We start from the raw sequence: 15,474 nt of genomic DNA on the forward strand, positions 1-15,474 counted from the left end.
CCTCAACACCCTCTTTTGTTAGAACAAAGAAGGTGAGTAACAGCAGGGGAACAAGTTAGTCCACTAATCTGCAGATAAGACACTGAGGGATTCAGATCAGTGCAGGGGGAAATAATGAGCACAATCTGATGAATGGTATCAGGAAATATCTCCTCTTAAAATGCCTTGTGGGTTTTCTGCAGTGGCATATCTGCTCAGTCTCACATTTGAAATTTGAGTGCAGGCTCTAGAGGCAACTTCTTTTCTGGGCCGCAATAACTTGTTCAACTAATTATGAAAGTTCCTGTGGTTTAATATCCCTTTGAGAGAGCAGGCTGAGCTATGGTAGAAAGCAGATGATGTTTAAGATGAATCTAATCAGAAGATCTTCTCTTTGAACCACCTGAGAAGGTAAATCATACTAAATCTCGGGGTGTTGTCTTTATTTTCTAAAATGTGTGATGGTGACTATTGTGCTGGGTGGATTTGCAAGAGAAGGTGTAATTATTTTACAGCATTCATGAAAAAGAGAAGTTTAGAGAAAAATTAATAAGAAGGTCATGTATCTCCCTTATGTCCTGGGTTAAAATGAGACCTTGCTATTTGCCTCTAGGAATCCTCTGCATTTTAGTATTAACTTGAAACAATATTTTCCAGCCTGAGTGCTGTGGAGAATGAGCATTTCGTGGCAAATCCGGACATCTTTAGCTCTCTGGGTCTTTATAAGTTGAAGATACTTATTGTTTCCCAGGAGACAGTTTGTATGAGAAATGAGGAATGTGTGCTTTGCCCACTGAAGGCAGACAGATACTTGAGAATTTGCTCACTAAAAGTTTAACACCAATGCTTTATTCACTGAGAAATTAAATAAACAAAGGGAACAGCCACATTGCTTGAGAAGAACATTTAATACTTTTCCCCATTTTCAACTTGTTTGTTGGTTTTCTGGCTTTCTAGATACTGGCTTGGAATGTTTTGGAGCTTTAAATAGCTACCAAAGCCTGAGTAGCAGCTCAGGTCTCATTTACATGAGTTGTCCTCTATATGGGGTCTTACACGTACAATTAACAGGGTGTTTGCTGTCAGCTGCATAAAGTCACACAGAAGACGTGTTTGGAAATAGAGGCTGACCCACAACATTTGAATATGAAGGCAAGTTGGGGAGCAGGGCAAAAGATAGATGCAAAACTCTGCCAGATGGTGTTTACTCTCATCATAAATTTTGTTTAATGACCCTTTTGCCCTTCTATTATCTGTTTCATTAACCTGTTACCAGTGTAAAACAAACTCTTTGTGCAGATTACGTTCGTTTACCATATGTTGTGAGAATATGCTGAGTATACAAAGCTACCAGAGACCTTTGTTTAGTTAGTGCTTCAATTATTAAGTCATGTCACTATCTCAGGAACTTATGTCACAGCTTATAATGTTTCCCTCATGATCCACTTTAATCAATTGTCATCTTGGGATCACCAGATCCATGGAAGTCTTGAGTTTGTTACAAGTGGATGATGTCTTCAAAATAGGAAAATAGTCTCAAAATAGTCTCTTTTATAGAATTCTGGATATAGTGACAGACATGACCCAGAAACTGAAAAAAATTCTCCACATTTTTCCCCCCAATTCTGTTAGCCATTCATTGATTGGATTAAAAAAAGCCTGTAACACTCTTTTATTTTAATTGATTTTGGAGTGGGGTAGGAAGATACTCTGAGTCACTGTGATGCCCTTTCTGGTTATTGCTGTATAGGAGTATAAGAGCAGCTATACTGTGTTAGCTCAGATGTCTAGATAAAAGAGGAGTTTTTTCTTTGTTTATTTATTTTATTTTGTTTTTATTTGCTCTTGTTTTGGTTTTGTTTGGTTTATGTTGGTTTGGAGCCTTTGGGGTTTTTGTTTTGGTTTTGGTTTTTTCCCTCCATTAATATCCTAAAATATCTTAAAATTAATTTTCCTTCTTTAATTTAATCTCAGAATTCAGTTGACATTTCCTTCAAATCCCATTTCTGAGTAGTAATTGTCAGTTCAGAGTCCATCACAGAATACAGACTGCCATGATAATTTCTTTCTACCTTACACTTATGAATTCTGAATTTCATTATCAAGTCACTCAGTCTTCTGTGACCCCAGTGCAGATCTTCACAGGCAGACTTTGCTTTTGCTAGTCTCAACCAAGTAAAATTTTCCACAGTGTTGCATCACTGACCACTGCCTTTTCCACATCACTTGAGAACAGAGAGCAAGGTACAGGCTTACACCTCACTCCTGCAGAGCTCTGGTGATAACATCTCTGTATTGGAAAAGAAAATAATTTATCCCTACTTTTGCCTCCTATCTTTTAACCAGGTCAGTAACCAGGTGAAGTCCCACTCCAGATGGATCTCTCTAAGAATCACAGTTGGTGAGAAAAGTCACAAATCCCCGCTGGGCACCCACCTTGGTGATATCAAGTACATGCTTGGCTATAAACTCCTTGCCATCCTCTTACAATTCACAAGGTGAGACCACAGATCATGTTCATATTGTTGTTTTCTGTCATGGACTCATCTGAGCAGGAAAGTGCCAGCAAAGCCCCAGCCTGCCTGGGAGCCTCAGTTCTGATAAATAATGGTTGCAATAGGCAGCCACTGATCTCAGGAGGTGCTGATTTTTCTGTTTTCCCCTAGTGATTCACTGCCTTGCAAAACTTGAGTTTGGATGAACAGCCTTTTCAATGTGAAAAGATTGTAATTTTACAGGAGTTCATGATTCTAATCAGGCTGATGTTGTCCACTCAGGCTCTATCCAGTACTGTGCTTAGAGCCTTTCCTCAGTGCTTAAAATGGTTTTCACAATCCTCTTGGGTTCAGCCTTTTTCTCTTTTTCTTTAGATCTCCACTAGTTGCTAATTCTGGAACTAAGAAGGTGCTTTGTTTGGAATAACCAGAAAGTGCATATTCACAGCAAAATATTTATCTTTTATGGATTCTTCACCTCCCTTTCTCTATTCCCCTTGGTTGCATAAATGTGTCAGCTCTTGTTATAAGGGTCCATGAATGTTTTACCTCTCCCTTTATGTTTCATCATCCAGTCTGCTGTGTGACTAAATTAGCTCAGGAGTTAATGAGGTAGAAAATGTTATTGGGGTGTGGATATGTGTGTGTGTGATTTCAGGCACCACATTATATTCTTGTATGACATGGTCCTTAGATTCTAGTTTACTTATTTGTTAACTTCGGTGCAAATAATGGAGAAGTTTGCTAAAACCTCAAGATAACACAGATTATTTCCAGAAGATGCCACTCTTCATTGTGTCCATTGCTAGCCAAGGGGTAACAGACCCACAGACATCTGTACCTGAGCCCATGGTGATGCTACAACCCTTTCCAGTGGGATACAGCCGGCAGCAGAGCTCTCCCTGCTGCAAGAGGGCAGGCCCTCACTTGCAGCAACATTCCTAATTGCTCCCTCATCTCCTGGCAGTGCATTTCCCAAGTACCACCAGGAGGGATATTTGAAGATCCAAAGTCAACTTTTCTCAAGGCAGATTTCCAGCACTCCTTTGTTCCTGACAGGAATCTGCTCAGGACTCTGCTTTCTTCAAACAATTTCTTTCTCCTATTTTGAGTAGATACAGCTGGCTTCAGTCTGCAGAGCAAAGTCACCAAGCAAAATGCCATCCCCAACCACTACAGGTCTCCACTGCCTCTTCCTGCTGGCCTCAGCCTGCTGCCAGATACCACAGAGCTCAAACTTCTATCCATTGTCCTATGTAGTGAGTATCCTTTTAAAGTCTCTCCAGAAGGCACTGAACAAAACACAACATGTTTCTCACTGTGTTGGTCTGCAAGGGGTTTTGGTTTCAATTACTGTCCCTGGAGCTGAGTGTACATAACATATATGTGGGCACTGCTCCTGGATGGAATTCACCCATCCTAGGAGAGAGGAACCAAATATATCTAGAAGTGACATGTTTGCAGGTAGGTGACAGGACTGTCTCAACAGCAGGACAAGTGCACATGACCAAAAATCTACTCCTGGGTGATTTGTGTTTAGATATTGCCCATGAACTGAGATTTTACTTTCGTTTCCCACTTTTTCAATAATCCTCACAGATCCTTTCTGTTTCACTGACAGTGTGAATTATGGAAAGCCATTTTGTGCTTCATCCTGTGTTTGTTACCAGACAGTTTCTGCACATTTTTCCCTAACAAAAAAGACAAATTTTCCCTAACAAAAGACAAAAGAAGAACAGAGAAACCAAGGTTCTAACCAAATGGAAGTAAATATAATCTGGTAAATCCACCAATTCTTGGTCATCACAATTAGTATTAGACCAGACAATACTTCTATCTTCTCCATTGTGAGCAAATGGAGAACCTCCTTCTTTGAGAAAGTTGAAAAAAAAGGAAAGGAAACATGAAGAGAAAGGTGGGAACTCCTTAAGCTCTTTCTACTACTGCCTCCTCCTTTGGCAAAACAAGATATGTCTGGTTACAGCAGCCCCATCTGTGCTTCAGCAGATGTCTAACAGTGGCAATTATCTAATTTGTTCTGATTTTTCAAGCTGAGTCTTCATCTCAGCACTTAGGAGCTTTCATGAAAAAAAGCAACACCTTTTTTTAGCACCACTGATCATGGGACAGCCTGCAGATGAGTCATTACTTAATGGTGTGAAATATGTGAAGTATTTAGCAACCTAGCAATACTCTTTGATTGTTTGGGAGAATAACTGAAAGAGGAAACCACTGAGTCCAAACCTGGAGAAGGACGTGGGTCACAGGGCACTTTCTGTAACTCCTGCAGCCAACCAAGGTACATCCCAGCAGTGCAAAAAGTGCCAGCACTCCTTGGGATCCTCACCCCAGCACAGCTGTGATACAAAACCCGCTCTAATCACACACCAGATGGTTCCTTTATGTAAAGAGATGACTCAAGAGTTGCCAAGCTATTCACCCTTTCTGTAAATAAAGGTTTCAGTAGGAACCAAGAAGCTGGCAAAGCTGCAAATTTCCTGCCTGTGTCTTTGCTTGTTCTTTAGCCTTTCTTGCTAACAGTGGTGCCAATGTATTTTTAGGGCACAATTAAAAAAAAGATAAGATGGTCTGAATCTGACTTGGCTGCAGCCTGTGTAAACCCAGCCAGAGTGAAGTGGTGCTAACCCCTGCCATGGTCAGCTGTGTGTTACTGATGGCCCCAAAATAGCTGACCTGGAAACTGAGCTGGAGCCAAGGCTTTTCAGTCTCCTTTCTTCTCCCGCTCAGGCTGGCTCTGCTGCTTCAGAGGAAAGCAAAAGGTGATCAAAGTCCAGTTTCTGGATTCAAATGCTAAGTGGCCAGGTTTCCCAAGCAGTTCACAAGGCAGGCCCAGGACTAAGTGCTCTGTGACAGCCCCGTGGAGGTCTTGAGGCTCAGACACAAAAATCCTCCTGAACTGGGACAGTTGGTGTGCAGAGATATGAAAAGAGGCATCTGCAAACTCAGTACATCCCTTAGCTGGTGCTTAACCCTTCCCTGCTTGGATGATAGAAATTTTCAGTTTAAAGAGGAAGATGGGGTGGGAGGTTGGAGACGTGAGACCAAGATTAGTGGGAAAAAATTATCTATGTCAGCATTTTCTTCCCTAATTTCTTTCGCCAACAACAGCAGCTGAAGTTTCACTTTGTTATTGTCATGGAACTTCACCATTTTATTTTTTTTTTTCCCACAGATTGACAGCACGCTAGGGCAAGAAAGCTTCTTCCCAGAGATGCAAAGGCAGAAGCGAAACAGTACGTACACAAATGTTTGGTAACAGAGCAGGTTTCCAGTGGGGCCAGGGTGAAATCACTGTCAGGGACAGCATCTCCTGCTGTACTGAACTGGGAGCATCAAGGACAAGGTGTGGTAGTGGTTTTACCCCAGCCAAACACCAGAGCACCCCTCGCTCACTCTCCCTCAGTGCGATGGGGAACAGAATCAGAAGGATAAAGTGAGAAAACTCATGGGATGAGATAAAGACAAGATAATCTTATATGGCTCAGTCTGTGGTTGGCAACCCATCAACTTACTGATTCTAAGGAGAGAAGGGATGAGACAGCTCTTCTATGAATATATTATGTCATTTGTATCAGCTTCCTATGCTCTGACACCAGAGAAATCTGGCTTTTGTCAGACAAGGAGCAGATAGAACAGAAGCAGAATATCAGCTGAGTGGGAAGCAAGAAGATTTCCTAAGCAGAATGCCACACTAAGCAACCATTAAATAGCAACAAAGACCCCAAATGCTAAACTAGAGGCCATCAATTTGTGATTACCCTCAAACACATCTTTGCAGTCTCATTCTATTTCTCTTTCAGTGCTTATTCTTGACCTCCCCTTTCCGGAGCATACTTTTGACATTGAAGTAAGCCTGCAAGATTCATCTTATCTGGAGCAAATCAAAGCCTATTTTAAAAACATTGATCTTCCAATTAATATTTCAAACATACAAACAACAGTTTCAAACATCAGCATTACAACAGGTGGGTTGGTTATTGATTTGTTTATTCTAGATAATGTGGGGTTTTGTCAGTATTTGAGGTCTCCCACTTTTACCACCCATCATACAGAATCAGCAAAACTGAACCATCTGTGCTCCTGCTGAAAGACCCAGCAAGGCTGAAGCTGTAGCACACAACATCATATTTGTTATCTGTCTCTCACCACTCCTTTTTATATAATGTTGGCATTAGGAATAGCTCTGAATGCTTTTCCTAAGGAAGGGACAAAGCCAGAGGAAGCCTGAGCCAAAGGATTTTGCTCCAGCTTGGCTGACAAGCAGTCTGAGTTACTTTCAAGTTTCAGGAAGCTCTGGCAGCAGTCATCAGACTGTTTACTTCCCTCCTCCTGTATCTGGAACATAGATGGCTGTAAGAGGCTGTACTCTGACCTGACAGGGAAAGGCTGCATGAGATAGATCTCACTTCACCTATTCCTACAGGGTAAAACAGGTTTTATTACACAAGTTGTGGTCATGCAACATCACATCCAAGTAATACAGCAGAGCATATACAAGCACACCAAGCATTTACAACAGCAGGAGATTTGATACCTTCTTATCACTGAGCCCTAAAGCAGCAAAAGGAAGTATTCAACAGTTTCCAAAGCAACATGCAAATGCATCTTATAAAGGCCTTCAGGCTCACATGTAATGTGTGAAAATCAATTTGTTAATATCTTACTTTGCCAATGACACATTAAGAGTAGAAAAAGTTACAGTGATGTGCTCTCTTTTGTCTTTTTTTTTTTTGTGGGGGGGGTTGGTTTTGTTTGTTTGGTTCGGTTTGATTTTTTTTTGTTTTGTTTTTTTTTTGGTTTTTTTTTTTTTTTTTGGTGGTTTTGGGTGGGTTTTTGTTTTGGTTTGGTTTTTTTGATTGGTTTCTCTTTTTTTTAGTGCTTTAAAGCACTTAGTGATTATGCTACCTTCTATCACATAGGAGGGGACAGAGCAACCAGAACAACACATCACCTCATTAGCCACTGGGACTCTGAAGGATCTCACTCTTACAATCTCTTAAAAGCTTGTACACTTGCTTTCAGCTCAGGTGACATAGAAACATTCAGTCTGAAAAGTATTATGGGACCCTGGCCAGTATGCCTATGCCAGGTAAACTTTTAGGATCAGACTTCACATCTCCATTCAGTTACTTGAAAGCAATTGATCAGACTTTTCCCTGTGCCAGTCTGGCTCCCATTTCTTGTTGGTAATTTACAATTAGTAGAGTAAAATTTGAAAGCTGTCAGATCAACATTTTAGCATCATTCAAGTGAACTCACAATAAGGGCAAGCTTTTGAGATCCCTCTCACGAAGACAAAGAAAGGTAGATATTTATTTTGCAATAGCTATGCCCCATTTACTATTCTCATGCTATTTTTCTGTCTGTCTGACTCCAGTCTGCCTGCCCAGTGGTGAGAATAGCAGCTGCTGTTTCTGTGAAGATGGATATGCCTGGCCAAGCACAGTGTGCAGTGATGTGATGCCCTGCCCTTCTCTGAGCCTGGAACCAGCCCTGCCCTGTGGCTACATGCAGAATTTGCCTTTCTATGGACCCTACTGTGAGCCCCAGACTGAAGGTGAGGAGGCACAGGGAAGAACTTCATTGTTGTGCAGCTCACACACTGCTTAGAGGTCAGAATAGTGATGAAAGGTGCGATGAAAAGGCACATCAGGACTGATCTGGCTACCACTCAGCCTGTGAATGTGGAGGAAAGTCTGCAGAGATGGTCTAAAGCTCTTCTCCTTGTGATATGGGCCCACCTTGACCCAAACACTGGCAGATATTTGGAGCATTTTGGAGCCCCAACTCCTGGAATCACTCCCATGCCTCTTTGGGACTTTCAGCTTTCGCTGAGCCAAGAAAGTTTAATCTCATCAGATTTTAGACAGATTTTCACCTCATAAGCATTGTTTTTTATAATTTTGCATTTATTTTTCTGTCTTTCCTTACAGAGTCATGTGGTACGGGAGAGCCCATTTTAATGAATATGTCAGTCAGACTTGACTCAGACTTCCAGGATGATCTCAAGAATTCTTCCTCTCTGTTGTACCAAAAATACAAAATGGACCTTGAGAAAGCGGTAATGACTTTATTTTTTTTAATCTCTGAAGGTTGAGAGTCCCCTAAGTAACGTGGTGTTTACCCCAAGTGCCTGGGTGGTCAGTGTCTCTGTGGGGAGCTGGGAAGCGTGCAGCAATGGGAGCTGCAAAGTGGGGCAAAGCTGACTCCATTGATGGCAATGAAAATATTCCCATTTATTTTAATACACAGGGAAGTATTTAGGGATCTTTTGTATATAAAACATGAAAAAAAAATCCTCTTATTGGTCCAATCTTAAATCCATGGTGGTACACATGGAATGAAACCATGAACAGAAATGTGTTCCATGACAGCAGGAGAGCACCAGGCCTATTGTATCAGATATGTTACATGTCCTTACTCACATCAGGAATTGAGAGTTTTCTATTTTAAGCACACTTCAGTAATACACAGAGGACTTACACCATCTCACCTGTCTTTGTTTACAGTTTAATGCCAGCTACAGATGTCTACCAGGCTTTGTATCAGCAACAGTAACAGGTTTTAGGTACGTAAATAATTTCATTTTTTCCTGGGAGACACAAATCTCCCTGTCCAGTCTCAAGGAGACACAAGTCAGCAAAGGTTACATTCACTCTGCCTAGAACCCACTCCCAGCATGCACACACTGAATAACAGAATAATCACTGCAAAGCAAAGCCCAAGTATGAACATGGAAATGGGATTGTGGGTAGAATTCATCCCTGTGCAAAAGTCCAAGAAAGGCAATCATTCCCCATCTGGAGCAAAGCCTTTTATGGAAAAGACTGAGCTCTACCCAAAGGGGAAAAGAATGCAAATAAACTTAACATCACTTTCTAGGCCATGAGGAAGGTGAATAGTACATTGACTCTGGATACAGCCTTGGATAAAGGAGACATTGGTGCTGTCCATACATATTTAAATGCAGTTGCATTTTAGGTTTCTAAGGAAAGTTTACTAGAAATAAACATCAGACAAGGAAGGTGTCACATAAAGGTGTTGCTTTGCAGGGAAGAGCTGTAGCACAACTTTCTAGTATAACAGAGCAAGTTTTGAGTCCCAAGAGGAGTCTCCACAGGGGAGTCCTGTGAGGTCTTTCCATCAATGCAAGATGGGTCACCACAACACAGAAAAGCACTAATATACAAGGATATTTCACTCTGGTGCTCATGTCATTCTTGTATCTGTTTAGCCCTGGAAGTGTTTTTGTGAACTTTGAAGTAAGAACAGGAGCAGCAAGCTTCACTCAGCTTGGACATTCCAACAGAGCTGTACCGCAGTTTCTGGATTCATCGTACCAGCTGAACCCATTCACCTTCACAAGAGTAATCACTAGTAAGTTTAAAGCTCTCAGTGCTTTCCTTCAACTTTTACTTTAGTATTTTTAGCCTGAATCATGTAGCTGCCCTATACCGTTGATGATTTGGCACTGGACTTTCAAGAAACATTTATTTCTTAGCTCTTTCATTTTATCTTGTGTCACCAAAGCTTAGGACCCTCATGAGAGGACCATGCATCCAGTACCTCCCATGAAAAACCAAACACTTCCAGCTACTCCACTGACCAGTTATTGGTTGGACTTGATTATTTCAGGGGTCTTTTCCAGCCTAAATTATTCTAAATGACCCCTGATGTGGTCTGTCCAGGGGAGAAAGACTGAACACCCTTAATTCAGAACCGAGACAGCTCTAAGAATGTCAGGCTGTCAGCACTTCCTACTCTTTAAAGCAAAACATAAAACTCTAGCAGCTTACACGACATTCCCCTTGGCTTCCTTGGCACATTTTCCATGCTGCTGCTGGACAGTGTGTTACAATTCAGCTGCTGATCAAGTGCCCTGGAGGTGTTCTGCTCTCAGTGCACCAAGTGCTGGACTGTCTGTCCCAGAGGATTACTTCAACCTGGTTGCTTCTCCTCCCAGCTAATCTAATTAGAAAGTGGTGGTGGTGATAATAATTCTTCTAACTCTGCATAAAACCTTCTGGAATTTTTAGCTGAGAAAGATACTAAAAGAATATATTGAGGGGAAAGTCCCATGGCCTGTATTAGAGGTGGTACCCTGCAGCTGATGTGAAACACCTGCAGCTGATGTGAAGCACCTGGGAACCCTGTAAGATGAAAGACACCATAAAGATGTGAGCTGAAGTGACAGTAATGCAGAATGTTGCTCTCTGTCTTCCCAGATCAGACAAACTTCACCGTGAAACCCTCGAACATTTTTGAAGGGGACACAGTAAGACTGACCTGTGAGATAAATTCAACGTTTTCCAATGTGACCTGGTATCACTTTGACCAGACCATCTCAGCTGGCTCCCGGTACTCCATAGAGACAGTTTCAGCATTCACAAGATCAATTCTTAAAATTACCAACGTTACGACGAAGGATTCTGGTATGATTTTCCATTGTTAAAACAGCAGATGTAAATCTTTATTGTGGCTAGTTCTATAAAAAGCAAATATGAATGCAGTGGCTGCATTTTCTAGAGGAAATATGAAAATTACACTGCCCTTCATAATTTTCCTGTTGTTTTCATTAGTGATCTACATATTGACTGGCATTGCCAGTAAGATGTGAACTGACTGAAGTGATTGTACATGACTGGGTGTTCCAAGGGCCAGGCTTCATTTTCCTACCAGGGAGATGATGGTGACTGCATGGCTGTGAGGCCTTCCCACCCTTTTGGTGTGGTGGCTGGAGGCTGTAGTTGAATTTGTTCTTAATGCCCTTGCCCCCTACACACACATGACCTAAGTAAATCAGAGCACAGAGTTACAGTTTTGCATGTTTAGGGATTTTTGAAAATCAGAAACAGGTAAACTGGCAGCATTTTTCTGGGAGGATCTATCAGGGGAATTATTATGTATTATCAGAGCTTGGACTCAAGCTTCCACTCAGTTCATGTCTTTGAACCATGAATTCTACATTCAACTTCAAAAAGGGTAACCTGTGATCAGGTGTTTGGGCACATGTATGTGAAGTAGGATCCAGAATTCTTTGGACTGAGGATGCCCTGAATCTGGGTGTTTCCACTCCTATGTAAGTGGTCTGCTCATTTGGCTATCCCAGTGGGGAAGGGAAATCCACATATTTAAAATATGTGGGAAATTTGGAGCTCCTATTGCCAATCTCAAAAGCAAGCCTGGCTGCATCCAGGGGACTTGTGCCTGAGAGAGTGGCTGATAAAGAGAAAGGGACCTGTGGGTCCTGGTCAGTGGCAACTTGAATGTGAGCCACCAGTGCCCTGCAGCCAGGAGGGACAGCCATGTCCTGAGGGGGCATCAGGCACAGCATTGCCAGATGAGGAAGAGAGGGGATTGTCCGCTCTGCTTTGGGTTGGGGAGACCTCACTTCAAGTCCTGGGGGCAGTTTTGGACACCAAAATACAAAAAAGGCATCAAGCTATTGGACAGAGTCCAAAGGAGGCCACAAGGATGGTGAAGGGCCTGAAGGGGAAGCTGTGTGAGAAGGAGCTGAGGTCACTTGGTCTGTTCAGCATTGAGGAGACTCAGACCTCATTGTGATCTTCAACTTCCTCATGAGGGTAAGCAGGGGGCAGGTACAGATCTGTTCTCCCTGGTGACCAGGGACAGGACTCAAGGAGCTGGCATGAAGCTGAGTCTGGGGAGGTTTTGGATAACTGAGAACAGTTTTTCACCCAGAGGGTGGTTGGGCAGGCTCCCAAGGGCAGTGGTAACAGCACCAAGCCTGAGAGCTCAATAAGTGTTTGAACAAAGCTCCCAGGCACATGGTGTCACTGTTGGAGTGTCCTGTGCAGGGCCAAGAGTCAGGCTCAATGATCCTGACAGGTCTCTTCCAACTCAGCATACTCTGTGGTTCTGTGACAAATACTCTCCTCTGTTTGGCAGCGCCTTCTGAGCAGCTTAAGAGCCTCCACTCTGAGGCCAGTTCTGGTGGAGTCCACCCCGATCACCTCTCTTGTCACCTATTCTCTGTAGGAATCTTTTTACCATGACATACTGCTGCCAGAAGGACTATGGGCAATATACAGATCCCAAAACCCCCTACTCAGCCAGATTTAAGTATTTTGGTCTGAGAACACAGATCTCAGGTTACCATCAGCAGTGAATCCTAATCTAGATCCATTTGGCACCAGGGGTTTGCAGAAAGCATTCTGCAGGTGACCTGAGGATACATGTTGATCAGCAAGTAGCAGAGCCACTGCAGAGCAGGGACATGTGAAAACCAGCTGTGGAAGTAGTTCCTAATTCCAAAATAAAGGCAAACTCAGCAAAAACTGTTGTTTCTGCTTCACAGGTTCCTATAGCTGCGTGTCCATAAGGAGTGGTCCATATCACACAGAGATACACAATGGCACAGAAACAATATCTGTCTTTCCACTGCATGTCACTCCAAACTTTGAGGACATCGATGTCACATGTAACAGTCCTGAAGTGCAAGCAAAGGGTCTTCAGCTGTCCTGTTGCATTGACAGACACTTGACATCGCTTAGGGTTTCCTGGAAAGTAAATGGAACAATCAACATTACAGGTAAGATTAACAAGAGGTTGGCTTTCACCTGCTAGGTTTGCTCACTGATCAAAAGTCTCCTTCCTAAGTGGCTGCCCCAAAGTCCTAGGATGAATACAGGGTATGCTCCAAAAGTGGCAGGGGGAAGGACAGACTCTGTATGTGTTGTGCAGGTGCCAGTGGGGTTTCAGGCATCTCCATACACTGATGCCTTAACTGTGCCATCCTGTATGGAAACAGCTGCCTGGACCAGCAACACACCAGCTTCTTCCAGAAAGTTTATTTCTGCATGGTCTAATTTTGAGACCAGGGATGAGTCTGTACTGCTATCTCTGGAATCACCCTTGGGGTACAAAGATCTTTCATGTACCACATACTGAGATTTGTCAGTCATGAGGTACAAGTGCTGCACTGTGAAACAGCTGCAATGCAGATAAATATGAGCACTGTTTATCTCTCCACTTGTAGCTGTGATACTTTACATACCAGTTGAGTCAGAGGCATCCCGTAAGGCTTTCCAGTATACAGAGTTAATAAGGCACCAAGTAAATGTGCTACAAAGAGCTACAAAGTAACATGAACAGAACTGCTCATAAATGTCTATGAACCATCACCTAAACAGTCTATTGCCCCTCTTAATATTTTATGAGTATGAAGTAACTGTTTATTGTTAACTATTGGCCGTAAATGAAACTTTCCAGAAAGCAGGACAGCAAACTGAGATAAAATCTGCAAAGGTCATGCATGCCCCCACTTCCTCAAAGGACAGTTACCAGAGTGCAGCAGTGCTTGCAGGGAGAGGGATCCTGGCCCACTGAAATGGGCTGTTTTACCCCTCATTCCCTGTGGCCAGGCTTTCCCCCAGGAACTCTGCTCTGCTCTCATGTCCACTTTGCTGCCAGCTGCAGCGTGGGACAGCTTTTGTGCTCACAGCTAAACCAGCACTCCAGATTTTAAGTTGAATGACTGTCAAGTACCTCCACATTTTTATTTCAAAATTAGACAGCATTAAAATCTGCAGTGTTTATTCCTGTTTTACTTACCTTTACTCACCATAAGTATCACAGATGTTGAAGTTAAGTTTAACCAGAATACTCTTCATTTTGATTGACCCTGAGATTTCCAAGCAGTGTGGCTGCATTCTGACTGGTTTTGGCAGGAGGAATCTCAGCACAGAGCTGTGTGCTGCCACTCTGTGAGTGTTGCCACAGCAAAAGATGTGAATGAACTTCAGTGATGATGAGTTACAAGTGCCATGATGTCAATTACATACAAACCCACAAGGGTTTCCATGGCTGGAGTAATTGCTTGTGCTTTCCAGAGGTATTTTTGGACATCCATAGCCCTTTGAACAATGCTTATTGCTCCCTAGGAGTAACCATCTTGAGTGGAAACTGCACTGGATACCAGCTCAACATCAGCGAGTCCCTGTGCCCCCCTGAGAAGTCAGGGGCAGTGACCACGTACACGTGTGAGATGGAGACCGGGCACGGAGCCAGGCGCGCTCGAAGCATCGCAGTCACGTACCTGCGGAAAGGTGAGGGGCAGGGACCTGTCACAGAGCAACAGCTCTTTGTGCACAGACGGCCTCTGTGGCACACAGAATTTGTGAGAAAATGATTAAAAGTAACTCTCACTAATGTGACTTTTGTCCTGTGTTGTCTCAGCCCATGTAACAATATCTTCAAGCACAAACTCATCAGTTTCCGAGGGATACGGGTTCAATGTAACGTGTGAAAGTGATGTGAGCAATTATGACAGCATCAGTTGGAAAATCCAGTCTGGAAATGACACAAAAACAGTAGACTGTGATATGTACATCAAAAATAGCAAATTCACAGCCATGTCTGTGCTCACAGTGAAGTCTGCCTCACAGGACTGGAGAGGTGAGTAAATCTGGTCTCATTGGCTACAAAGGCAATGAAATCTCTGTACCAGATAATTTACAGCATCTCGAGCCCTGCAAATCACTGTGCAACCTGGCCACAATAAATAAAAAGCCCCCAGGGTTAAAATTTTAAGTATTGCAGGGCACCAAGGCTTGATGTTGCCAACAGAATTGTATTTGTTCATCATTCATGACCATGCAAAAGCTGAGGAGCAGTTCTGTTGACTGAGACATGGTTTTGTATCACTTCTTTTAGGCACCTACATCTGCACATTCTCCCAGAAAAACCTGGACAGTTCTGCCAACATTACCATCGAGGTGGTTTCCTTGCCCCTGAAGCAGAACATCCTGGTAGACCCCATTGAAACATCAATACAGTGCCAAGTGCCACATGCCCTGGAGTGCTGCATAAGTGCAAAGACTGTGAGAGACTACAGGGTTACATTTGTGGTTCAACAAAATGAATTTCAAGTTGGTAAGACACAATAAATTTGCAGAATCATTAGTTTCACTCTGTGTCACAACCCAGTCTCTGGGTTTTTTGTTTTCAGTTAGGTCTG

At 42.8% G+C, this 15,474-nt stretch overlaps 1 protein-coding gene across 1 annotated transcript in view; it reads left to right on the top strand.

The window, feature by feature from the left end:
* The window catches only part of ADGRF5 (adhesion G protein-coupled receptor F5), a 41,052-nt gene that overhangs the window by 14,430 nt on the left and 11,148 nt on the right, over positions 1 to 15,474 (top strand). The window contains exons 2-14 of the mRNA XM_063150958.1: positions 2,326 to 2,477; positions 3,590 to 3,733; positions 5,668 to 5,728; positions 6,296 to 6,460; positions 7,873 to 8,052; positions 8,429 to 8,556; positions 9,005 to 9,063; positions 9,730 to 9,872; positions 10,721 to 10,927; positions 12,814 to 13,047; positions 14,399 to 14,563; positions 14,694 to 14,912; positions 15,171 to 15,389. Coding sequence (XP_063007028.1) covers positions 3,632 to 3,733; positions 5,668 to 5,728; positions 6,296 to 6,460; positions 7,873 to 8,052; positions 8,429 to 8,556; positions 9,005 to 9,063; positions 9,730 to 9,872; positions 10,721 to 10,927; positions 12,814 to 13,047; positions 14,399 to 14,563; positions 14,694 to 14,912; positions 15,171 to 15,389 — 1,882 coding nt within the window. The 5' untranslated portion in view covers positions 2,326 to 2,477; positions 3,590 to 3,631. The remainder of the gene's footprint in view (positions 1 to 2,325; positions 2,478 to 3,589; positions 3,734 to 5,667; positions 5,729 to 6,295; positions 6,461 to 7,872; positions 8,053 to 8,428; positions 8,557 to 9,004; positions 9,064 to 9,729; positions 9,873 to 10,720; positions 10,928 to 12,813; positions 13,048 to 14,398; positions 14,564 to 14,693; positions 14,913 to 15,170; positions 15,390 to 15,474) is intronic.

Source organism: Melospiza melodia, chromosome 3 (assembly GCF_035770615.1).
Source record: "Melospiza melodia melodia isolate bMelMel2 chromosome 3, bMelMel2.pri, whole genome shotgun sequence".
Classification (NCBI taxonomy): domain Eukaryota; kingdom Metazoa; phylum Chordata; class Aves; order Passeriformes; family Passerellidae; genus Melospiza; species Melospiza melodia.